This window comes from Pimephales promelas, chromosome 1 (genome assembly GCF_988280905.1).
Source record: "Pimephales promelas chromosome 1, fPimPro1.hap1.1, whole genome shotgun sequence".
Lineage (NCBI taxonomy): Eukaryota > Metazoa > Chordata > Actinopteri > Cypriniformes > Leuciscidae > Pimephales > Pimephales promelas.
This window is the reverse complement of record NC_142769.1, coordinates 740,859-764,967: the sequence shown is the minus strand read 5'-3', so window position 1 is coordinate 764,967 and position 24,109 is coordinate 740,859. Positions and strand designations below refer to the sequence as shown.

General features: G+C 39.0%; 1 protein-coding gene across 15 annotated transcripts in view; it reads left to right on the top strand.

The window, feature by feature from the left end:
• The window catches only part of camk2d1 (calcium/calmodulin dependent protein kinase II delta 1), a 68,224-nt gene extending 44,379 nt beyond the window's left edge, over window positions 1-23,845 (top strand). For 2 of the 15 annotated variants that reach the window (XM_039690810.2, XM_039690811.2), the window contains exons 12-20: window positions 1,066-1,108; window positions 1,713-1,747; window positions 5,985-6,038; window positions 8,894-8,938; window positions 9,819-9,867; window positions 17,071-17,146; window positions 17,222-17,316; window positions 19,568-19,796; window positions 21,919-23,845. In XM_039690810.2, coding sequence (XP_039546744.2) covers window positions 1,066-1,108; window positions 1,713-1,747; window positions 5,985-6,038; window positions 8,894-8,938; window positions 9,819-9,867; window positions 17,071-17,146; window positions 17,222-17,316; window positions 19,568-19,796; window positions 21,919-21,922 — 630 coding nt within the window. In that variant the 3' untranslated portion in view covers window positions 21,923-23,845. Of the gene's footprint in view, window positions 1-1,065; window positions 1,109-1,712; window positions 1,748-5,984; window positions 6,039-8,893; window positions 8,939-9,818; window positions 9,868-14,508; window positions 14,807-17,070; window positions 17,147-17,221; window positions 17,317-19,567; window positions 19,801-21,918 lie in introns of those variants that run through there. The other 13 variants (XM_039690812.2, XM_039690813.2, XM_039690816.2 and 10 more) reach the window with 9 other exon arrangements.
• Window positions 23,846-24,109: the final 264 nt, after the last annotated feature.

The following is a 24,109-nucleotide window of genomic DNA, read 5'->3' as shown; positions in this document are numbered from 1 at the left end:
TAGTAACATGCTAGCACCATACTAAATAATGGTAGCGAAATGCTACAATATCCCAACAATGTGGTAAAGCATGTTAAAAACATGATAAAACGTGTTATCAAAGTGTTAAATCATTTTAATAACATGTTAAAACATGCTAGCAATGTGTTAATTCATATTAGAAACATTCTAACACAGTGGTAAATCACCTTAGCAACATGTTAAAACATGCTAGCAATGTGGTAAAGCATGTTAGCAACATGTTAAAACGTGTTATCAAAGTGTTAAATCATGTTAGCAATATGTTAAAACATGCTAGCATTGTGGTAAAGCATGTTAGCAACATGTTGAAACGTGTTATCAAAGTGTTAAATCATGTTATCAAAGTGTTAATCATGTTAGCAACATGTTAAAACATGCTAGCAATGTATGAAATCATGTTACACAACATTCTAACACAGTGCTAAATCATGATTGCAGCATTTTACACACTAACAATCTGCTAAATCATGATAGCAACATGTTAGCACCATACTAAATAATGGTAGCGAAATGCTAAAATATCTTAACAATGTGTTAAATCATGTTAGAAACATGTTAAAACATGCTAGCAATGTGGAAATCATGCTTGAATCATGTTAGCAACATGCTAAATCATATTAGCAATGTCCTAGAATTTGTTAACATTTTGACTTCGTAAAAGCTTTTTAAAGTTATTTCAAGGCTTTTGTCAAGCCAACGTCAAAGTTTGTCATCACACTTCTCTCATCTAGTTATAATTAATGCTGACTAATCAAAACCACTCCAGGGTCCTCAAACAAAACATCGTGACACCTTTTTTTTGGTAAGACACATCTTTAAAAGTTAAAGTTAGGGTTAAGTTAAGTAAAAAAAAGTAATCTTGAATTGGCAAGCCATTTTGCATATATAAAAAGGTTAAGCAACATTAGGTAATTTTGGTTTCATATTGACTCACGCTTCTCAAACATGTCATACTTTAACCGGCTGGGTTACGTGTTATCCATTAGCACAGGCTAATATGTCACGCAGTTAACGTGAGCTTTTCCTCTGTTCTCTGGGGTTTAGGGAGCTATCCTGACGACCATGCTGGCCACTCGAAACTTCTCAAGTAAGAAACCCTTCACTTTACTCTACATCTGCTATTTAATAGTTGTTTGTTCATTGAATCATGTAAAGATGCTTCAGAAGTTTTAAAACATGTCAGATATGATTTAAGATTTAACACTTTGTTTTAAGTTAAGGTCTAGGATTTAATAAATAAAATTGCAGTGTCCATGCACTGTATATTTCCAAGTGAATGGGTTATTTTAGAGTGTTTTTTGCATTATTATTACAGCAATATTATATATATCACATCACGCTTCAAATTGCAATCACGATATGTATCAAAATAATCACTTTATATTTTTTTGGATCAAATTGTGTCTCATAAGTAGCATTTCCCTTTTCAGTGCCTTATTACAAATTCAGTTTTTTAACTCTACTGACACAAATAAATATATAATATGCTTCTCAATCATATTTCATTATATTATGCAAATCTTTAATTACGATTCATTCAGTGGTTTTGATTTCAAAGCCAATGGATCACCAATCCGTAACGCACACTGATTAAAACTGTGGATTCTTATTTTTGTGTTATTTTGCCCCTGATCATTTCCTCTTTCTATCCCTCTTTATGTTCACATTCATTTTTTCGTTTCACTCAACAGGCAAGAATCCATACAAGAAGCCTGATGGTGTTAAGGTAAGTTAAATAAACCTAAGTATTAAACTTTGACACATACTTCGTGACTAATTGTTTCTGCCTGGTGTATGATTAAACGGGTGAGGAAAAGGTATGTAGGAATTATCTGAAAAGGAAAAACATTATTAACCTTATCAGAGTCTTAACTTTCACTCAGTAACTTACATAGTAATTGATTTGCGTCAGGATCATAGAAGCTTCTGTTTGGTCATAAAATTGTAATTTTACAGCTCTAGATGTTGTTTTGTCCCATAATAAATTTCTCGAAGTAAAGGGCCCGTTCCCCAGTTATAATGGTGGCTACACCCCTGCACACATGTTAAAACGTGTTATCAAAGTGCTAAATCATGTTGGCAGCTAGCAATGTGGTAAATCAATGTTAGCAACAGTTACATCATGTCCCGCAGTTATAATGGTGGCTACACCCCTGAACTTGCGCTAAAGGAGAGACTCAAAAAATGCTAACAAAGTGCTAAATCATGTTAGCAACATGTTAAAACATGCTAGCAATGTGGTAAAGCATGTTAGCAACATGTTAAAACGTGTTATCATAGTGTTAAGTCATGTTAGCAACATGTTAAAACATGCTAGCAATCTGGTAAAGCATGTTTGCAACATTTTAAAACATACTAGCAATGTGGTAAAGCATGTTAGCAACATGTTAGCAACATGTTAAAACATGTTATCAAAGTGTTAAATCATGTTAGCAACATGTTAAAGCATGCTAGCAATGTGGTACATCATGTTAGCAACAGTTATTATCATGTCCCCCAGTTATAATGGTGGCTACACCCCTGAACTTGCTCTAAAGGAGAAACTTGAAACATGCTAACAATGTGTTAAATCATGTTAGCAACATGTTAAAACATGCTAGCAATGTGGTAAAGCAAGTTAGGAACATGTTAAAACGTGTTATCAAAGTGTTAAATCATGTTAGCAACATGTTAAAGCATGCTAGCAATGTGGTCAATCATGTTAGCAACAGTTATATCATGCCCCCCAGTTATAATGGTGGCTACACCCCTGAACTTGCGCTAAAGGAGAGACTCGAAACATGCTAACGATGTGTTAAATCACATTAGCAAAATGTTAAAACATGCTAGCAATGTGGTAAAGCATGTTAGCAACATGTTAAAACGTGTTATCAAAGTGCTAAATCTTGTTAGCAACATGTTAAAGCATGTTAGCAATGTGGTAAATCATGTTAGCAACAGTTATATCATGCCCCCCAGTTATAATGGTGGCTACACCCCTGAACTTGCGCTAAAGGAGAGACTCGAAACATGCTAACAAAGTGCTAAATCACGTTAGCAACATGTTAAAACATGCTAGCAATGTGGTAAAGCATGTTAGCAACATGTTAAGACGTGCTATCAAAGTGCTAAATCATGTTAGCAACATGTTAAAGCATGCTAGCAATGTGGTAAATCATGTTAGCAACAGTTATATCATGTCCCCCAGTTATAATGGTGGCTAAATCCCTGAACTTGCGCTAAAGGAGAGACTCGAAACATGCTAACGATGTGCTAAATCACGTTAGCAACATGTTAAAACATGCTAGCAATGTGGTAAAGCATGTTAGCAACATGTTAAAACGTGTTATCAAAGTGTTAAATCTTGTTAGCAACATGTTAAAGCATGTTAGCAATGTGGTAAATCATGTTAGCAACAGTTATATCATGCCCCCCAGTTATAATGTTGGCTACACCCCTGAACTTGCACTAAAGGAGAGACTCGAAACATGCTAACGATGTGCTAAATCACGTTAGCAACATGTTAAAACATGCTAGCAATGTGGTAAAGCATGTTAGCAACATGTTAGCAACAGTTATATCATGTCCCCCAGTTATATTGGTGGCTACACCCCTGAACTTGCGCTAAAGGAGAGACTCGAAACATGCTAACAAAGTGTTAAATCATGTTAGCAATGTGGTAAGGCATTTTAGCAACATGTTAGCAACATGTTAAAACATGTTAGCCTAGCAATCTGGTAAAGCATGTTAGCAACAGTTATAATGGTGGCTACACCCCTGCACTTTCGTTAGAGACTCGAGCTGTATCTAGAGACCAGCATTTGTCTAATATGTCTCACAGAGGCTTGGGGTTGAGCTGTTCAGACTTGGGCCAGTAAGTAACCACCTAGAAACCAAACAATGTTAAAATGCCTTAAATACCATAGCAAAATACCCTGACTTAAGCCCTATTCGGATGGGATTAGCTTTACATACGTCGAAAACTACTTTTAAACTGGAGATGATAGAATATTTACCTACATATTTACGGAGGGTCTATTAGTAATACCTGAGGTCAATAATCCGGAAGGTAAAAGTCGCCGTAATCTTCACTGAGATTGTCCGGAATGATTACTGAGATGCACAGGACTAAAATCACTGAGAATCTCTGGTAATAATTACTTAACACCACTTCTCCATGTTGAACTAGTCCGACACTCATCAAACTGTATCTAACACTGTCGTACAAACACATAAATAAATAATTATATACATTGAAGCGACTGCACATACATGTTTGCTTAGCGTGTTTAATGGGTGAGCATGTGCACGCATTAGTGCTCTTTTGGGTCATGGCTTTAGTAAGCGTTTGTGAAGGGTCAGATCCAATTGGGACGCATAGACAGATTTTTTTATTTGACTGGGTTTATATGTGTGTGTGTGTGTGTGTGTTTGCATGCATATACAGTATATCTCTTTATAAACACTCCTTTTGTCTACATAGTATTCACATTATCAAAGTCCCCCTGAAGTCAATAATTTTATCACTTGTAAATCATCTTTGATCACCAAAATTACATACTTAAACGTTTTTCCTTGAAAAAAATGTATTCACGCCTTAAAATATCTTGAATGTAACTCGACACCCTTGCCTCATTTAGTATGCGTGGTCCTATGAATATGCAGATGAGCCCCGCCTCCACTCACTCACTTACTCAGAGATCCACTGGTTGACGATCACACGTTGATCTGATTGGTTACAAGGCCGATACAAATATTTTTGGGTTTTAAAATCCGATATTCCGATATATCGGCCGATATTTTATTTGTTTATTTATTTATTTTTTTAAACTGGACATGATCGTCACAAATTTTGTCCAAAAAGAGAACTGATGGGGATGTTCTTTTAATTGTTATTCAAGCGATGTATGTCTCGTGACCAACTCAACGAGTGTTGCCGACAGGAACGGTGTAGAGCGCCCTCTGGTGGACAAACTACACAACTCCAACACTCGTGACATGGTTCAAGCGTGTTTCGTCCGTTTTTATTTTATTTTTGAAACATTCATTTATCGGCCATTATAACTGCCGATACCGATAGTTTGGAAAATGTCTAATAATATCGGCCGATAATATCGGTCTGCCGATATATCGGTTTGGCTCTACACTTTACTATTTTTTATAATAGTCATTCACGATTGTTTCTTGTCAGACTGTAGGAACATGATCCTCGCTGTAAGATATGTCACACTGTAAGATCTCAGTTGTCATTTATGCCAGACTGTACGACAGTCAGGACTCGTTAAAAACGAACGCACGCAAGAAAACTGGTCATCAATGTCTTGTTCGGTGACATTACGCTGCGTTTTACACAGGATTGAAATGGTGGCTACAAAGAAATCTCTAACATTGATTTTGGTCATGGCTTGTCTTGAAAAAGACATTCTGAGTCTTAGTCTGGGTCCGAGTATTTTGTTGCCAAGGAAAATGTCCACTGCACAGCTCTGCTGTTTTCCATTGGGTGGAGTCTGTCACTTAAAAACGTTTGATCCTGACAGCATAATATAGGCAAGTTTCATTTAACTATAGGCAACAAGCATTGACATGACTCTTTGTGTTTAATTGGGCTGTTTGTCTTAAAAACACATGTATAGTCAAAGAAAAGCACAATCATTTGATGCTGTTTAATGATCCTGTGATTTACATGAAACTCATCTACAGGATTATTCTCGTAGGAGTCCGTTTTTCGAGTCACACTTATGCCTGATAAACTTTTTAAATACTTCTGGTTTAGTCGGATGTTTGTGCATTGTGTAAAATGCCATGACAGTTGCCATCTGCTTATTTGACGGTCCATTTTGCTGTAGTTGAGGAATAGTTAATTCTTGTCATTTTGATCAAATATGCTAATTAACTATTCCTTCAACATCCAGGTGATGCAAGCTGTGTAATTTCAATGATTTGCTGGTCTAAAGCTTTGCTTGTCTGCCTCTGTCCATCTATAGATCAACAACAAAACCAGCGTAATCAGCAGCCCTAAAGAACCCGCTCCTGCTCTGGTACTTTGTCTGTATGACTGTTTGTCAGATGCTTTTTCTTCCCATCGGCTTTAATTTGACCTTTTTTATTTGCTAGAACTGCCTTTCTCCGTTAAATTCACGGCATCCGTGAATGAATAAAATCCTGCATTTAAAGTCCCCCTAGTCAATCATTTTATCCCTTAAAACTCATTTTTGATCACCAAAATTAAATATTAAAACGTTTTTTTTTCTTCATGCCTTAAAATATCTTGAATGTAACTCGACACCCTTGCCTCATTTAGTATTCACCGTTCTATGAATATGCAAATGAGCCCCGCCTCCACTCCCTCACTCAGAGATCCACTGGTTGGCGATCACTCGTTGATCTGATTGGTTACGAGGTGGTTTGTGATGTTTTAAGGAGGAAATACTCAGCAATGCTGTCCACTTATCAACTTACACACGGTGTGTGTTAAAGCGGATTAAACACACCACACACACACATAAACCACATTAAACGCTGGATTTACACCACAGGGGGACTTTAAGATTATGCAGTTTGTCAAACAATTACCAATGTCTTCTGAAAGTGCGACTATGTATTGTGGCCTATTTAATATGTCAGTTGCCATGACATAAATGTGTACAGTGGACTATTGAAATGTTTGAAAGCAACACATATGAATTTGACGTTCTAATAATTTAGCACAGGATTTCATAAGAGTTTTGAACATTTTTATGTTCTTAAAATGTTGGGAGGTTCATTTCACATGGTACACGTGGATTCGACACGGCCCAGATGTGGGCCGGATCTGGGCCGACACTATGTTGCTGTCTGAGATATCTCGTGATCAGGACAACATAAAGACAATTAAGCCGCCTTTCCACTGCACACGACATTCGCATACGATTGTCGTATTTCGCCCCCTGGTGTCAGTTGCACGGAACTTTGAAATTGGTTGTGAAGCAACCGTTACCCTCGGATATTCACAATGGTAAAATTAATGATTTTAATGAATGTAATGCATGCATAAATATATCGACACAGAACAAATGACCCTCAATACATCTCAAATAAAAACATAACACATTTTATAGAGCTAATTAATATATTGATTTTATAATTATAAAATATTTTTTTCTGCTATAGTTAATTATAACCAATATTTTACAGAAAGAGTGTTTACAGAAAAACATTAAAGAGTTAAAATATTTGTAATTCTAGCCTCGCACTTTTTTTTAGAAATTTTTTTTTTTTACGTTTTTATTAGAATACATCACTTCCGGTTGGCCGGTCGCATACGGTCTAGCCGCAGAAGTTCAGATATTTCAACGGATCCAAATGAATGACTTCCGGTGCGACGGCGGTCGTTTGTCGTGTGCAGTGGAAAGGCGGCTTTAGGGTGGGCTCTTCTGACTCAGACTGCCAAATAAGTATCACCCTGGCCTATCCACACCCTAGCAACCATTTTGAGGACCCTAGCAACCTTATCGCAAAATATATCAGCACCAGAACATTGCATAGACGTGAGAGTCGGCTTTCTAGCGATCATGCAGAAGATCTTAGTCGTCTAGGCAAGCAGCACCCGTAAACCACAAAGTGTCGGCCCACATCCGGCCCAGATCCGGTACACGTGGATTCCACACACCCAATGTGGGCCGGATCTGGGCCGACACTATGTTGCTGTCTGGGTTACATTTTCTAAAATAGAACCTCATTTTAGAATAATAGTGAAGTCATCAAATCTCTGTAAAAAAGAAACTAAACAAAAATGAAAGTATTAGAATTGAACTAAATAAAGACCATCTGGCATTCAGCCATTCTTTGCTTAAACTGCTTCTCAAGGTGCATTATGGGATGCTTTTAAACAGGAATGCTGGACGTCTGTGTGTTTCCTTCATGAACTCATCAATTACAATAATTGTTTTCTAAAGGACTTTACAAATCTAATATAATTTAAGTAAAAGCTATTAACATCATAAGAATGTGTAACATACATTTATCTATTTATTTTGACTGATTTATATCGGTCTAAATTTTCAACATTGGATATTTATTGTATGAGAGGGAAATCAGTAGGGGGGGGGAAAAGGTAATTTTCTGCCATTCAATATATGTTAGGTTTACAGATATTTTCTTAAACTCTAACCCAAAGGACGACACAATGCACGATTCCAAATATGGGTAAAAAACCTGTAAAATATCAGTTCTGAACATTTCTTCATATGTATTTTACAGTCTATTTTTACACTTTGGTATTTTACACAGAAACACACAATCAAAACCTGCTGTTCTTACTTCTTTGTACGTTTCTGTTGACAATTGCTTCAACATGATTTTAATAATCAAAACTTTTCAACTTGGTAATTCACTTTTAATTATGCTTGTTTAGGGCTGATTATCCTGTAGATGTTCTGTATTAATAACCCATATTCCCATCTCACAATTACATGACTAACTCTAAACCACTATGCTCTTCTTCCTTTCTAAAGTTCACCAAGCTTTGTTAGAAAAGTTTACTTTATAACATCCAAAGACTGTAATATCCATAAATGAGCAGTTGACCTTAAATTAAGGACGAACCTGACTTCGATTATTTAATTATTGCTTTTTTTGAGTTTGTCATGTTTGATATTTCTGCTGATGAACACTTTCTATGAATATGGTGCACTTTAATGCCTCATTGTTTAAACATTACAGGCATTATATTACGTATAAATCGTCTAGAATGAAGTATAGATAGTTTTAACAGAATAAATGAGCCATGTCCCACAGTACAATCAATTGTAAGAAGCATTATCAGTCAATTTGCACAGATTTTGGCTTGGTGTCCTTTAACTCTTCAACTCTCTGATTTTATCCTCCTCTCTCTCTCCGTGCACGTCTCTATCAGGAGCCTCAAACTACTGTAATCCACAATCCCACTGATGGAAACAAGGTATTAAGTGTCTTGAAATATTAAGGGCTATAAATGTGGCTTACACTTTTGCATCTGGTGAATGTTGTCTATTATCACAGTCACACTTCTGCTCACCAAGGCTGCATTTATTTCATTAAAAAACAGCAATATTTCTATTTCTAAGTTTTCTATTTGAATATATTTTAAAATTATGTTATGAAGGCCGAATGTTCAGCATATCACTCTAATATGAGGATTTTCTGCCCAAGAAACATGTATGATTATTATCAATGTTGAAAACAGTTGTGTACTACATTTATTCAGGATTGTTTGATGAATATAAAGTTGAAATAGAAAGCTTTTGTAACACTAAACACCACCCTTCAAAAGTTTTCAACTTTTTTGGAAAGAAATGAGTTCTTTTATTCATCACGGATGCATTAAATTGATAAAAAGTGACCGTAAAGACATGGATAATGTTACAAAAGATTCTTTCACAGGTGCCCTGCCCTTTCATAATAGTCCAAATTAATAAATAAAACAAAACGCACCTTAATACCAGCTGTAAACAGGACTCACGCTCAATTAAGATCAGGTCACATTTATTATATAAAGTGATAAATGCAGAAATCCAAACAATTCACTGTCACTGAATGTCTGCCTCCATCATACTTGTGTTTCCACTGAGGTCTTCAAATGTTTCTCTCAGTTCAGGTTACACAACGCCACATAATCTCCAAATGTCATCACAATATGCATACTTTCTGTTCTATTCAGATCAATTTTAATAAAACGCATCAAGTCAGAGATATTACAAGTCAGAGATATATTTAACCTTCTGAAAGGGGGTTAATAACTAACTTTTCATTTAAGATTTATACATCTTCCTTCCTTCCTTCATGTGTTTGTTCTCTCTCAGGAATCATCAGAAAGTGCCAACACCACAATTGAAGACGAGGACATTAAAGGTACAGTGAACCTAACACAGACTTCAGATCTACAGTAGAAGAGTCATTCTCAGACATGACATGTATACTCTTTAATATTTCATTCGTTCCTGCCTTTTATTTCTGCTACGAGTTTTGAGATTAGATGTCAATTGTTTGACAGATTCTTAAGGCGAGACACTGCAGGTGAATAGGATAAAAATGTTAACTTACAGATGTCAACGTGAAACTTTACCAGTTGATTACTTGCATAAATAGGAGAAAAAGTTTTCTGTAATTTTATGTTTAAATATGCTAATTAATTATGCGCTAATTTGCATATATTTTGAAGTGACGAATCTGACCATTGAAAAAAAATATGTTTGCATTTTGTTGATATATTCAATGAGGGGATTATGAATATCTCCTTTTGTTACCCTGTAAATCAGAAAATCCTGCCAATAGCCTTAAAAAATAGATCTCCGCCCTATTTTAGGCATTAAATGTCATATAAATCAGGCCAAGAATGATATATCAACAAATCCCTCGGAACAAACCTTCGCAATATAGTTAGGAATACGGCTGTAAAGGTTGGTGTGTGTAGTGGAAAATCATCACTAGAAATGTGAGAAAATCATTTTGAGAAAACGGCCTTTAAAGATTTTTATGGGATTGCGCATTTTGAGTTAAACGGCCCATTTTACTTTCATGATTGGTTGCTGATAAACAGGAAATGACCATATTTGGATCCGACAGCTTTCTAACGGTGTGTTTTTTTCAGCACAAGTCTGAAAGACGACATGTTATTGAATACAAACAGCCCAAAATCTCAAAATTGACATGTGTTTGCCTGCCGTATCTCGCCTACAATAACTGTTGAATGCAGCCTGTCCTTATACACTGTGTCATGCTGTAAAAATGGAAACATGCAGACTCTGATCACCTGTTTCCTGCATGTGTTATTAGTTTGGCCCACCGTACTCTATAATTTACGGTTGGTGAATATCTGTGGAGGTTAATCTTTATATTTTAAGCTTTCTTCTCACATGCCTTCTAAGTTTCTGTTCCTCTTTTTGCTATCGTGAGCTTTGACGCTAGATCAACGCTTGTGTCCCTTGTGTAAATATCTGTAGATTAGGTTGTGTGACATAAATGCAGATGGTCATGTGACTGTTTTTGTGTCATGATATTTAATGGTATTTTCAGTTGTTGTTCATTCTGATTCTAAACACCAAACGTCAGATTTCATTTCCATAATGACCAATACAATCTCCCAAGTGCAGCGTAAATTAGCGTCTGGTTTAAGAAATGCTTTTTGGCCGGTAAATAATGATGCAAACGCCAGTTAATCGACGAGCGCAAACCTTGTATAATTCATTTAAACACTCGCCTCCATTAATACTGTCTGAAAGGGAAACTCCTACAAATGCATATCCAATAAAAACAACCCTATCCTCGTATTTCAGCGCTTATTTCTCAGTAAATCCTGACAGTCGTGGTTAACACCAAAAGAGGGTTTGCTGTTGTAAGCTCTGAGTAAATCTGGCCATTAGAGTCGTATAAGACTGAATCTCATTACACCTGTCAAGAACTTGTCATATTTTACCCCAGATAAATAAATACATATTTTGCTTAAATGCAAATCCCCACTCACATCGTTTCATAACCAGTTGAAGTTGTAGAGGAATAATGTAATCACTTCTTTCATGAATAATGCATACGTTAAACCTAATGAAACCTATGCAGAAATTATCACCACTCAAAAAAATGTCCGTGTTGATCAAAAAAATAAATAAATCACTATTAATTTTAAATTCCACCAAAGCTCTGAAATGGACAGTAAAAGTTGCCATTGGTTCTTGCGTGTCTCCTGAACGAAACACCATGATGTCAAACTCTTTTTAAATTCCTTTGAATAAGTGTGAAGATAAATGTATTTACAACGGAGATGTTTCTGTTCCATTTGCCATTCCTTTGCTGTTTCATTCATGTCTGTTTTCAGGGGTGTAAATCTTTTATTCATCTTCTATGTCATTTTCTCATTCTATGTCATACTTATTTCCCCTCCTTGCTTTTTGCATTTTTCACTCCAACTATCAATCCATGTCTAAATGTATTTGCTTTCCCATCCATCCACTGATCTGCCAACCCATCCATCCATTGATCTGCCAACCCATCCATCCACTGATCTGTCAACCCATCCATCCATTGATCTGCCAAACCATCCATCCATTGATCTGTCAACCCATCCATCCATTGATCTGCCAACCCATCCATCCATTGATCTGCCAACCCATCCATCCACTGATCTGTCAACCCATCCATCCATTGATCTGCCAACCCATCCATCCACTGATCTGTCAACCCATCCATCCATTGATCTGCCAACCCATCCATCCACTGATCTGTCAACCCATCCATCCATTGATCTGCCAAACCATCCATCCACTGATCTGTCAACCCATCCATCCATTGATCTGCCAAACCATCCATCCATTGATCTGTCAACCCATCCATCCATTGATCTGCCAACCCATCCATCCACTGATCTGTCAACCCATCCATCCATTGATCTGCCAACCCATCCATCCACTGATCTGCCAACCCATCCATCCACTGATCTGTCAACCCATCCATCCATTGATCTGCCAAACCATCCATCCATTGATCTGTCAACCCATCCATCCACTGATCTGTCAACCCATCCATCCATTGATCTGCCAACCCATCCATCCATTGATCTGCCAACCCATCCATCCACTGATCTGTCAACCCATCCATCCATTGATCTGCCAAACCATCCATCCATTGATCTGTCAACCCATCCATCCACTGATCTGTCAACCCATCCATCCACTGATCTGTCAACCCATCCATCCACTGATCTGCCAACCCATCCATCCACTGATCTGACAACCCATCCATCCATTGATCTGTCAACCCATCCATCCACTGATCTGTCAACCCATCCATCCATTGATCTGTCAACCCATCCATCCATTGATCTGCCAACCCATCCATCCATTGATCTGTCAACCCATCCATCCATTGATCTGCCAACCCGTCCATCCACTGATCTGTCAACCCATCCATCCATTGATCTGTCAACCCATCCATCCATTGATCTGCCAACCCATCCATCCATTGATCTGCCAAACCATCCATCCATTGATCTGTCAACCCATCCATCCATTGATCTGCTAACCCGTCCATCCACTGATCTGTCAACCCATCCATCCATTGATCTGTCAACCCATCCATCCATTGATCTGCCAACCCATCCATCCATTGATCTGCCAAACCATCCATCCATTGATTTGTCAACCCATCCATCCATTGATCTGCCAACCCATCCATCCATTGATCTGCCAAACCATCCATCCATTGATTTGTCAACCCATCCATCCATTGATCTGTCAACCCATCCATCCATTGATCTGCCAACCCATCCATCCATTGATCTGTCAACCCATCCATCCACTGATCTGCCAACCCATCCATCCATTGATCTGCTAAACCATCCATCCATTGATTTGTCAACCCATCCATCCACTGATCTGCCAACCCATCCATCCATTGATCTGCTAAACCATCCATCCATTGATTTGTCAACCCATCCATCCATTGATCTGCCAACCCATCCATCCACTGATCTGCCAACCCATCCATCCATTGATCTGCCAACCCATCCATCCATTGATCTGTCAACCCATCCATCCATTGATCTGCCAACCCATCCATCCATTGATCTGCCAACCCATCCATCCATTGATCGGCCAACCCATCCATCCACTGATCTGCCAACCCATCCATCCACTGATCTGTCAACCCATCCATCCATTGATCTGTCAACCCATCCATCCACTGATCTGTCAACCCATCCATCCACTGATCTGTCAACCCATCCATCCACTGATCTGTCAACCCATCCATCCACTGATCTGCCAACCCATCCATCCACTGATCTGACAACCCATCCATCCATTGATCTGTCAACCCATCCATCCACTGATCTGTCAACCCATCCATCCATTGATCTGTCAACCCATCCATCCATTGATCTGCCAACCCGTCCATCCACTGATCTGTCAACCCATCCATCCATTGATCTGCCAACCCATCCATCCATTGATCTGCCAACCCATCCATCCATTGATCTGTCAACCCATCCATCCACTGATCTGCCAACCCATCCATCCATTGATCTGCCAAACCATCCATCCATTGATTTGTCAACCCATCCATCCATTGATCTGCCAACCCATCCATCCATTGATCTGCCAAACCATCCATCCATTGATCTGCCAACCCATCCATCCACTGATCTGACAACCCATCCATCCATTGATCTGCCAACCCATCCATCCATTGATCTGCCAACCCATCCATCCACTGATCTGTCAACCCATCCATCCATTGATCTGCCAACCCATCCATCCATTGATCTGCCAACCCATCCATCCACTGATCTGTCAACCCATCCATCCATTGATCTGCCAACCCATCCATCCATTGATCTGTCAACCCATCCATCCATTGATCTGTCAACCCATCCATCCATTGATCTGCCAACCCATTCATCCATTGATCTGTCAACCCATTCATCCATTGATCTGTCAACCCTTCCATCCATCTATCTTGCCCTTGACGTTCTTCCCATATAAATAAATCCTTCATATCCTTGGGCCAGTTTACCGCCTGCCTACTAGAATATATAAGCCTGAACGATCTCATTCCCGTGAGTCTAGTTCTTCCTCTTCCTCCTCCTCCTCCATCTCCTGGTTCTTCCCAAACATGTGTCCTGAAGAAGTCTGCTGTAACCTCATTCTCAGAGCCCTCCTGGCTCTATACCTGCTGGTTTTCCTATCTGCCCTTTTGGCGTTCCTCTACGCCAACTCAACAGCCGATTGTGGCCAGTGCATTATTCCCAAAGCTGCTCCCAAAAGATCTCAGCTAATCCAGAACCACGTCACCATTCAGTGTAAGTGACAGAAGGGAGACCAGGAGTCAACGCACACTTATAAACTGGTGTACAATAATGCCGAACCAACACAATCTCATATCCCAGTTAATACGTTTTGGCGAATTGGTGGCTTATTTGTTTCAATCTGGTTTTCATACGATCTGCTGACAGGTATGTTTAGGGGTGGACCTAAATGCTTACTTTACTTCTAACAATTGTATGTTTTTTCCATTGGCTGAACTGGTGACTAACTAAAAATTACTTCTAACTATACTAAGCAGACATTATTATTATTATTATTATATCTGAGATGTGCACAGACAAGACCTCAGCTGGTGTTAGTTAGGCCAAGCAATATCTTAGTTTTAGATGCTGGATTCAGTTTTCTGTGAAAGCTTGTTTCCGCCACGAAATCAAATAAACCAAAAGCTAATTGCGACTTTTTTTTACACTTCAAATAACAGCAATAAACAAACGAGCTGAAGCTATAGGCCAACGCTCTGGTGATCTGCGATTATAAGCTATGATTACCTTACATGTCTTGCTTTTATCCAACTACAGTGTTCGTCTGCGCTGCCTTTGGTTTTCCAAGTATTGTGTTGCTGTTTCTTCTCATTTGCATCAGTAAAATCACTAAGCCTCATGGAAAACGAATGACATCCTGGCCAGTGACTCTGTCCCTATGAGAACACATTACCATTTAGGAAATACAGTTTATCATGATTTACTAACCTGGTTGGACACAGCGAATAAAAGCTTTCCACACTCTAATGCCAGTCTTATTTCGAGTTTGATGAGATAGAGAGTGCTGTCACAAAAGCACTGAAGCGTCTCTGCAAACATCTGTTTCGTCTGTAGTTTTGACTGTTTCGGCTCCCTCGAGGTGCGGGTGTGCAATAAGACGTTTAAGGAGCGTTAGTGTCCTCTAGTGGCAATACAGATAACTCCACTGTCAAAGAGATGTTTATTACAGAAAGCACAAGTCCACAATCTGACTGACTTATAGTTCACCCAAAAATGAAAATTACCCCATGATTTACTTTAGTTATTTTTTTGTTTCTTGCACATCTCATCATCTGTAATAACTGAGCAATCTGTGAGCTTGCTGTGTTTGGTACAGTATTTTCTCTGGCCTGTGTTAACATCATGTTTACAGACTTAAAGGAGTAGTTCACTTTTGCTGATAATTTACTCACCCCCATGTCATCCAAGATGTCCATGTCTTTCTTTCTTCAGTCGAAAAGAAATTAATGTTTTTAAAGAAAACGTTCCAGGATTTTCTCCATATAATGGACTTCAATGGGGTCCAAACGCTTCAAGGTCCAATTCAGAGTTTCATTGCAAACTGCACTGGCTACATTTGGCGATCATTTGAGCTTATAAAACTTAAACTTTGTTATTTATTTATTAAATGAGCGATCGTTTCGCTTGATAAGACCCTTATTCATCGTCTGGAATCGTTTAAAGCCCTTTGAACAGTTTGCACTCTGAAACTGTCTTTTGGACCTTGAACCGTTTGGACCCCATTGAAGTCCATTATATGGAGAAAATCCTGGAATGTTTTCATCAATGTTTTAGAATGTTTTAGTGTCACTACATCATGTGGAAACTACAGTTTTAAAAGTGTAAAAACTGTAATGTAGGTTATCTGCTTTCCAACACTGATTAAACACAAGTTCAGCACGTTATCAGTGATTATTGATACACAATGCAAGAATCATAAAAAGGTTTCTACAGGGCATCCGTAAAACGCAAAACTGGGTTTTATACAATATGAAGTCTCTACTCCGTCTTTCTATTTTATGGACGCGTGTTTTCGCCACAGAATAAAAAATAAAAGAGACAATTACAACAATTCCGACTTTTTCCTCAAAATTGCGAGAAATAAAGTCAGAGTTGTCCGAAATAAACTCGCAATTCTGACTTTTTTCTCAAAATTGCTCGTTTATATCACGCATTTCTGACTTTATAACACACAATTGTGACTATATCATGTCGCAACTCGCAATTGTGAGATAAAAAGTCGCAATTATCTTTTAAAAAGTTTGAAAACAACTGTCTATACTATTCATTATTTGAATATCGTTCCTGAACTAAACAACATGCTAAATAATATCCATAACTCAACTTTTTAGTTTTTATCTCAATAGCAAACGGTTGTCAAAAGCTACACATATACAGATTATAAAGAGCTTTATTGGTAATATCCAACATCATATTTGAGTGTGTTTTACACAGTTTTGACGTTTTGTTCTTTGTGTTTTTGTGTGTGTGTGCTTTAGCGAGGAAACAGGAGATCATTAAAGTCACGGAGCTGCTGATCGAAGCCATTAATAACGGAGATTTCGAAGCGTACACGTGAGTGTTTTCAGCTCATCGCTCTTCCCTCTCTCCGTTAACACTATCATGTCTGATGATGATGATATCCCACAGGAAGATCTGTGACCCTGGACTGACCTCTTTCGAACCCGAAGCGTTGGGAAACCTGGTGGAGGGAACGGACTTCCACAGGTTCTATTTTGAGAACAGTACGTGATGTTTCATGCTAAAGGAACGATTTCTGTCTGTCCATGCTGAGGAACTGAGTTAGCTGTCAAACTCCAACATATCTTTGAGATTTTATTACACTTACTGGTTACAATATGCAAATTGCTAAGAAATCCATGAGTTTGTTTAGTTAAAAGTGTGAAAGTGCTTTGAATGCCACTGTAGAGGTTATACAACTCTTCGGTCCGGATGAGGGAACGTGTTACGGCGTCAGTACATAACCTCTATATTGGTGTGAACGGGCCTTTCCTCTGCTTATTGAACATTAACCACATACGGTAGACTTCACTGTCCGTCTGACATACGTTCAACATCCAATCCATCTTGTATGAAAGATAATTATCTCTGATTTATAACCATCTCCAGTATAAACAGCTGTAAAACAGGGTCAACAGTGCTAACAATAGAAGCACATCTGGAACACATTTACTGGTCCAAACACACAGTGTGTATGCATGATTGGTTACCTTCATGTGAATTAGGGCTGTCACTTTTGTTCGATTTTTGAGACATTAGTGTTCATTGAAGACATTTCCAACACCAAATACAGGCAAATCCACGGACACCTAACAGGCATTAGGACGAGCGTCAGCAGTATTTCTGGGGATCTATTAGCGGGAAGTTTCGTGACAAACAGGAGCACAACATTCAGGGATTGAGATTAACACACTCACCCCGTGCGATGTGGTATAAATTAACTTTTGGCGGGAAACGCTGTCCAATCACGAGCCAATCAGGCGTGTTTCTGTGTTTACTCACTTTGCTGGGGAAGTTCGTGTAAGACAAATCTGCAAAACTCGTGATCCTCATGATATATTAAATCCAGCGTATCGCAGAATCTGCGCATTTCTGGCTTACTTGAACACACACACACGTCACTACACAACAAATAATTGAAGTAACAGCGAATACTAAAAAGCATCTGGTTAACAGAAAAGTAGGGCTGTAGTCAACTAAAGAAATCCTTAGTCTTGTCCTGCGCAACGATTAGTCGACTAAAAAAAAAGAAGAAAAAAAGTGATGTTTTGATTAAAAATTTTTTAAACAATTGTCATTGAGCATTTATAAAACAACAACGAAAAAACATCACAAATAAATAAAACTATAATAATAATACAATTCTTTGAAAATTAAGTGATTTTTTTTTTAACTGCAAAAAGTGAGGAGCTGTGTCCTCGGTCCAATCGCGCACCGGACCACACCACACGCTGCAAAACATATAACTGCTATCTGCCACATCATGAAAAATCCCAACAAAAGCTCTCGTTTATACAGGCTATATATTCTTCTTTACTTTCAAAGCTATTAACTTCGTCCTGACGATCAAGGCGTTTTAAACAACACACAAAAAACCCAAATAGCCTAAAACAATCCTAATAATAGGCTGTAGGACCGCGTATAGGTTTATTTTCGTTTTGTTGCATTATTTAGGCTATTTTCAAATGCGTCAAGTGTACAAATAAAAACGAAAACATTAAGAAAACACAATCTATTGAGTCAGATTGATATATCCGTTAAAAGGCTGCTCGCGTCTTTTGCGCGCTCAAGTTCGATTTCAAATGTAGGCGCGCGATCGATCGCCTCCCTCCACAGTCTTGTCGTCTTTGTTTTAAAATGCAACAAGACAAAAGATTTAGATTTCTTGGACATTTTGTCGACTAAAGCCGTTCTAACTGAATGAATACAGCATCCCTTACCGAGCGCGAGCAGCAGCGCAGCCGGACACACGTGCGGTTCCCGAGTGTACTATGTGTGTGCGCTAAACTGTGGCGCAGTTACAAAAATAGCCTAAATTAAAGCATTTTAAAGTTGGGGACAAAACATAGGCTAATTATATTTAGAATACAGTAATAAATAACTGCTTATAAAGGAATAAATATCAAGAAGTAAATCGTTGAAAAATTATTTCTATTGGTAAAAAAAAAATGCGACTGGTCGACCAATAAGAATGTCAGTCGACCAAGACGGCATCGACTGATCAGTCGACTAAACGCCTAAAGTTGACAGCCCTACAGAAAAGACATTGTTATTTCCCAGTATCCTACATGTTCTGTGTCCTGTATTGATCTGTCCACCGAACACACATTTTTGGTAAAAAAAAAGGCTGTTAAAATCGATTCCCAGTTTTGTTTTCGAAGCTTGTGTTGGTTGGTCCGATCGATTTTCGAACAGCCGTAATGTGAGCCACCATTTTCTATTTCCCTCTAAAGCATGATTGTGCTTCTGCTCCAGCTCTCTCCAAAGGCCACAAACCCATCCACACCATCCTGCTGAACCCTCACGTACACCTGATCGGTGAGGACGCCGCGTGCGTGGCGTATATACGGCTCACCCAATACATGGATGTCAACAATACGCCTCGCACCATGCAGTCGGAGGAAACGCGTGTGTGGCATCGCCGGGACGGAAAATGGCAGAATATCCACTTCCACCGCTCTGGCTCGCCAACTGTGCCCAACAAGTGAGATCTGTGTGTGTGTGTGTGTCGAAACATCCCTGACGAAGAGAGTTTGAGGAGTGTGAATTAGGGCAGCGCAATAAATCGCAATGAAACCGCACACGATTTGGCAAAGGCTGCGATTATTATGTGCACAGTTTGTCAGTGAAGAACGGCTGATCGGTGGTAAATGCTTCTCCATCTGAACACCAGAGGGCGTCACACACACACACGCCAAATATCCATCTGAACACCAGAGGGCGTCACACACACACGCTAAATATCTATCTGAACACCGGAGGGCGTCACACACACACACACACACACACGCTAAATATCTATCTGAACACCGGAGGGCGTCTCTAACACACACACACATGCCAAATATCCATCTGAACACCAGAGGGCGTCTCTCACACACACACACACACACACACACACGCTAAATATCTATCTGAACACCGGAGGGCGTCTCTCACACACGCTAAATATCTATCTGAACACCAGAGGGCGTCTCTCACACACACACACACACACACACGCCAAATATCCATCTGAACACCAGAGGGCGTCTCTCACACACACACACACACACACGGCAAATATCCATCTGAACACCAGAGGGCGTCTCTCACACACACACACACACACATGCCAAATATCCATCTGAACACCAGAGGGCGTCTCACACACAGACACACACACACACGCCAAATATCCATCTGAACACCAGAGGGCGTCTCTCACACAGACACACACACACATGCCAAATATCCATCTGAACACCAGAGGGCGTCTCACACACAGACACACACACACATGCCAAATATCCATCTGAACACCAGAGGGCGTCTCACACACAGACACACACACACACGCCAAATATCCATCTGAACACTAGAGGGCGTCACACACACACACACACACGCCAAATATCCATCTGAACACTAGAGGGCGTCACACACACACACACACACACACACACGCCAAATATCCATCTGAACACCAGAGGGCGTCTCTCACACACACACACACACGCCAAATATCCATCTGAACACCAGAGGGCGTCACACACACACACACGCCAAATATCCATCTGAACACTAGAGGGCGCCTCTCACACACACACACGCCAAATATCCATCTGAACACTAGAGGGCGCCTCTCACACACACACACACACACACGCCAAATATCCATCTGAACACCAGAGGGCGTCACACACACACACACACACACGCCAAATATCCATCTGAACACTAGAGGGCGTCACACACACACACACACACGCCAAATATCCATCTGAACACTAGAGGGCGCCTCTCACACACACACACACACGCCAAATATCCATCTGAACACTAGAGGGCGCCTCTCACACACACACACGCCAAATATCCATCTGAACACTAGAGGGCGCCTCTCACACACACACACACACGCCAAATATCCATCTGAACACCAGAGGGCGTCACACACACACACACGCCAAATATCCATCTGAACACCAGAGGGCGTCACACACACACACACACACACGCCAAATATCCATCTGAACACCAAAGGCGTCACACACACACACACACACACGCCAAATATCCATCTGAACACCAGAGGGCGTCTCTCACACACACACACACACACACACACACGCCAAATATCCATCTGAACACCAGAGGGCGTCTCTCACACACACACGCCAAATATCCATCTGAACACCAGAGGGCGTCGCACACACACACACACACATGCCAAATATCCATCTGAACACTAGAGGGCGTCTCTCACACACACACATGCCAAATATCCATCTGAACACCAGAGGGCGTCTCTCTCACACACAGAGAGACGCTTTGATGAAACGCGACTAATAAACACACAACTGTCTTAATCTGTGTGAGAAGCGCATCATCACACACACACACACACACACACACACACACACAAGCTCAACTCGCGTTATGAAGTGAGTTTGGAGTCTTTTGTTGGACAAGAGGTTCATAAATGGATTTTTAAAAGGCGTTTACAGAGCCGTGCTTCACTGACAAGCTGCGCATAACAAATTATTCCAGAGTCGCGTTAAACTAACTGGATTTAATTGCGATTAATCGTGTGTGAATGTAACAATATTTGTGTACTGTTTCAGTTAATGTGGCGTCCGAAGCACAGCTGAGCTTCGTGGAGTGTTCGCCGACTCGCCCGTGATCCGCTGCTGTACGAGTCTTGTTTACATCCACTGCTGGACTTCTAGGAGTCATTTCATATCAGGACTTGTATGCGAGTACATCACATGTATTGAGTATGCTGTTTTATGTGAAAAGCATGTTCTTAATACTCTATACTTTTTTAAAGAATTAATGTTTTTTGTATAACACCAAATATATGGAGACGTTTGTTGGTAATCTGTGGTGTTGGGGAACAGGGGTACTGTATATCAGAACATAATTACTCACGTTTTTTTGGTTTTAATAAATGCTGTCAAATCGATTAATCGCGATTAATCGCATCTAACATAAACCTTTGTAAATATATCATATGTGTGTTTGTGTGTATACTGTACACACACATATATTTATTTACATACTTGTATGTTAGATGCGATTAATCGCGATTAATCGATTTGACAGCAATAGTTTTATTAAAATTTGTCATTAATGGAAGATAATTTACATATTTCTTAAAATGACAAATATGAGCTTGCCTACGGTTTTTAGTGATGTACATTTCGTGAAGTAATGTGAAGTGCGATTTCTGCGAGTATTAATAGTTTATTGTTGATAAAGTTCATTCATTGTCATATATCCTACAAGTGTGTGTGGGAAGAGAATGTAACACACACCATACTGTACGACACCACACATGCTCAGATGCTTCTAATGAATCGTGTGAAATTAGAATAGTTGTGTTAGTTTTATGCGCTGTCATTTTGATCTTTTATGAATAGTGCATGACTTTCCACACTCATAACTTCCTCATTTCTCTCACGAGAGAAATAGCCAAATCTTTTGAAGATCGTCTTTGCAATGGTCAAGTAGAACACAATAATTCTGGATTAGCTTTAGTTTCCTCATTTTACAACATTATATCATAATATTACTGGAGGACTTGATAGATTTCTAAATACTTTAGTGTCTAATAAAATGTGTGATTTCTGCAAAACGCTTGTATTGACGTTATTTTGATATTATGCACCACCACCATCTGAATCAAACTGTGCAGTAGTTATAGTTATGACTGATAGTAGGAATATTCTGATTAATATTTCATCAATGTTAAGCGATGATTTGAACAACTTTGCAGATCCGGTTGAATGTTTGTATAGCGATTCGTTACTGTAATGTATAGTAATTTGCTTAAGTTGTAAAACACAGAATATTTGTTTTATATTTGCTGGTTAACAAAAACATCAGATCTAGAGAATGAAACCGTTTGTTAAGAATGTACACTTTATTATTTAAAATAACCTCTTTCAACTACTGGTTTGTTCCTTTTCCTTTTGTTTAGGTGATGCATTTAGGCACGCTATATACATGATTAGTTTTTCTTCTCGTTTTGTGTTTAGTTTGAGCTAAATCGCATTTTGTTGTAACATTGGAGAACACAATGACACACATCCTGCTCATACTTTATTATGAATATGGATATTCTTGGTAATGATCATAATGTGGTTTTTGACCAACAAACATAACAGAATTGGAGGAATTTTACTTTAGAATTTTAGAATTTTTACTTTAGAATTTTGAATTTTACTTTATTTTAATTTTACTTAATTTTTAGATTTTTTTTTTAATTCATATGTTTAAAAAAGGTAAAGACCTGAATTTCTGTTACATGTGTGTCCTGTGGTCCCCTCATTCTTTGTGTATTTGGTTCAGTCCTGCTTCTATTTTCCCGCTCCTCGTTTGTATTCAGTCCCTTCACCTGTGTTAGGTTAATTTGCCCCTTGTTCCCCAAGTCTGTTCTAGTGTATTTAAACCCTGTGTTCTCCTCACTCCTTGTCTGTTCTCGTTTATGTAAAGTGGGATACTGTGCTTCCTACGTTTTGTTAATTAAAGATCCTGTTATTCCTCGTCTCCTCGTGCTTCCAGTGCCGCGCAACTGTAACAATTTCCACCTCATTTCCACCAATGGGAGCTCCAGGATCTGTTTTTTGAATTTTTTTAAGTGCATTCATAACTTCAATATCCTGCAATTATTGCATTTTATTTATTAAATGTTTCTGTTTTACCTTAAAGCTATACATTTACATTGTAACGTGTGCACAGTTATTAAATGGCACCTGATATGCCCATTTTTACAAGATGTAAGATAAGTCTCAGCCCAGACAGCAACATAGT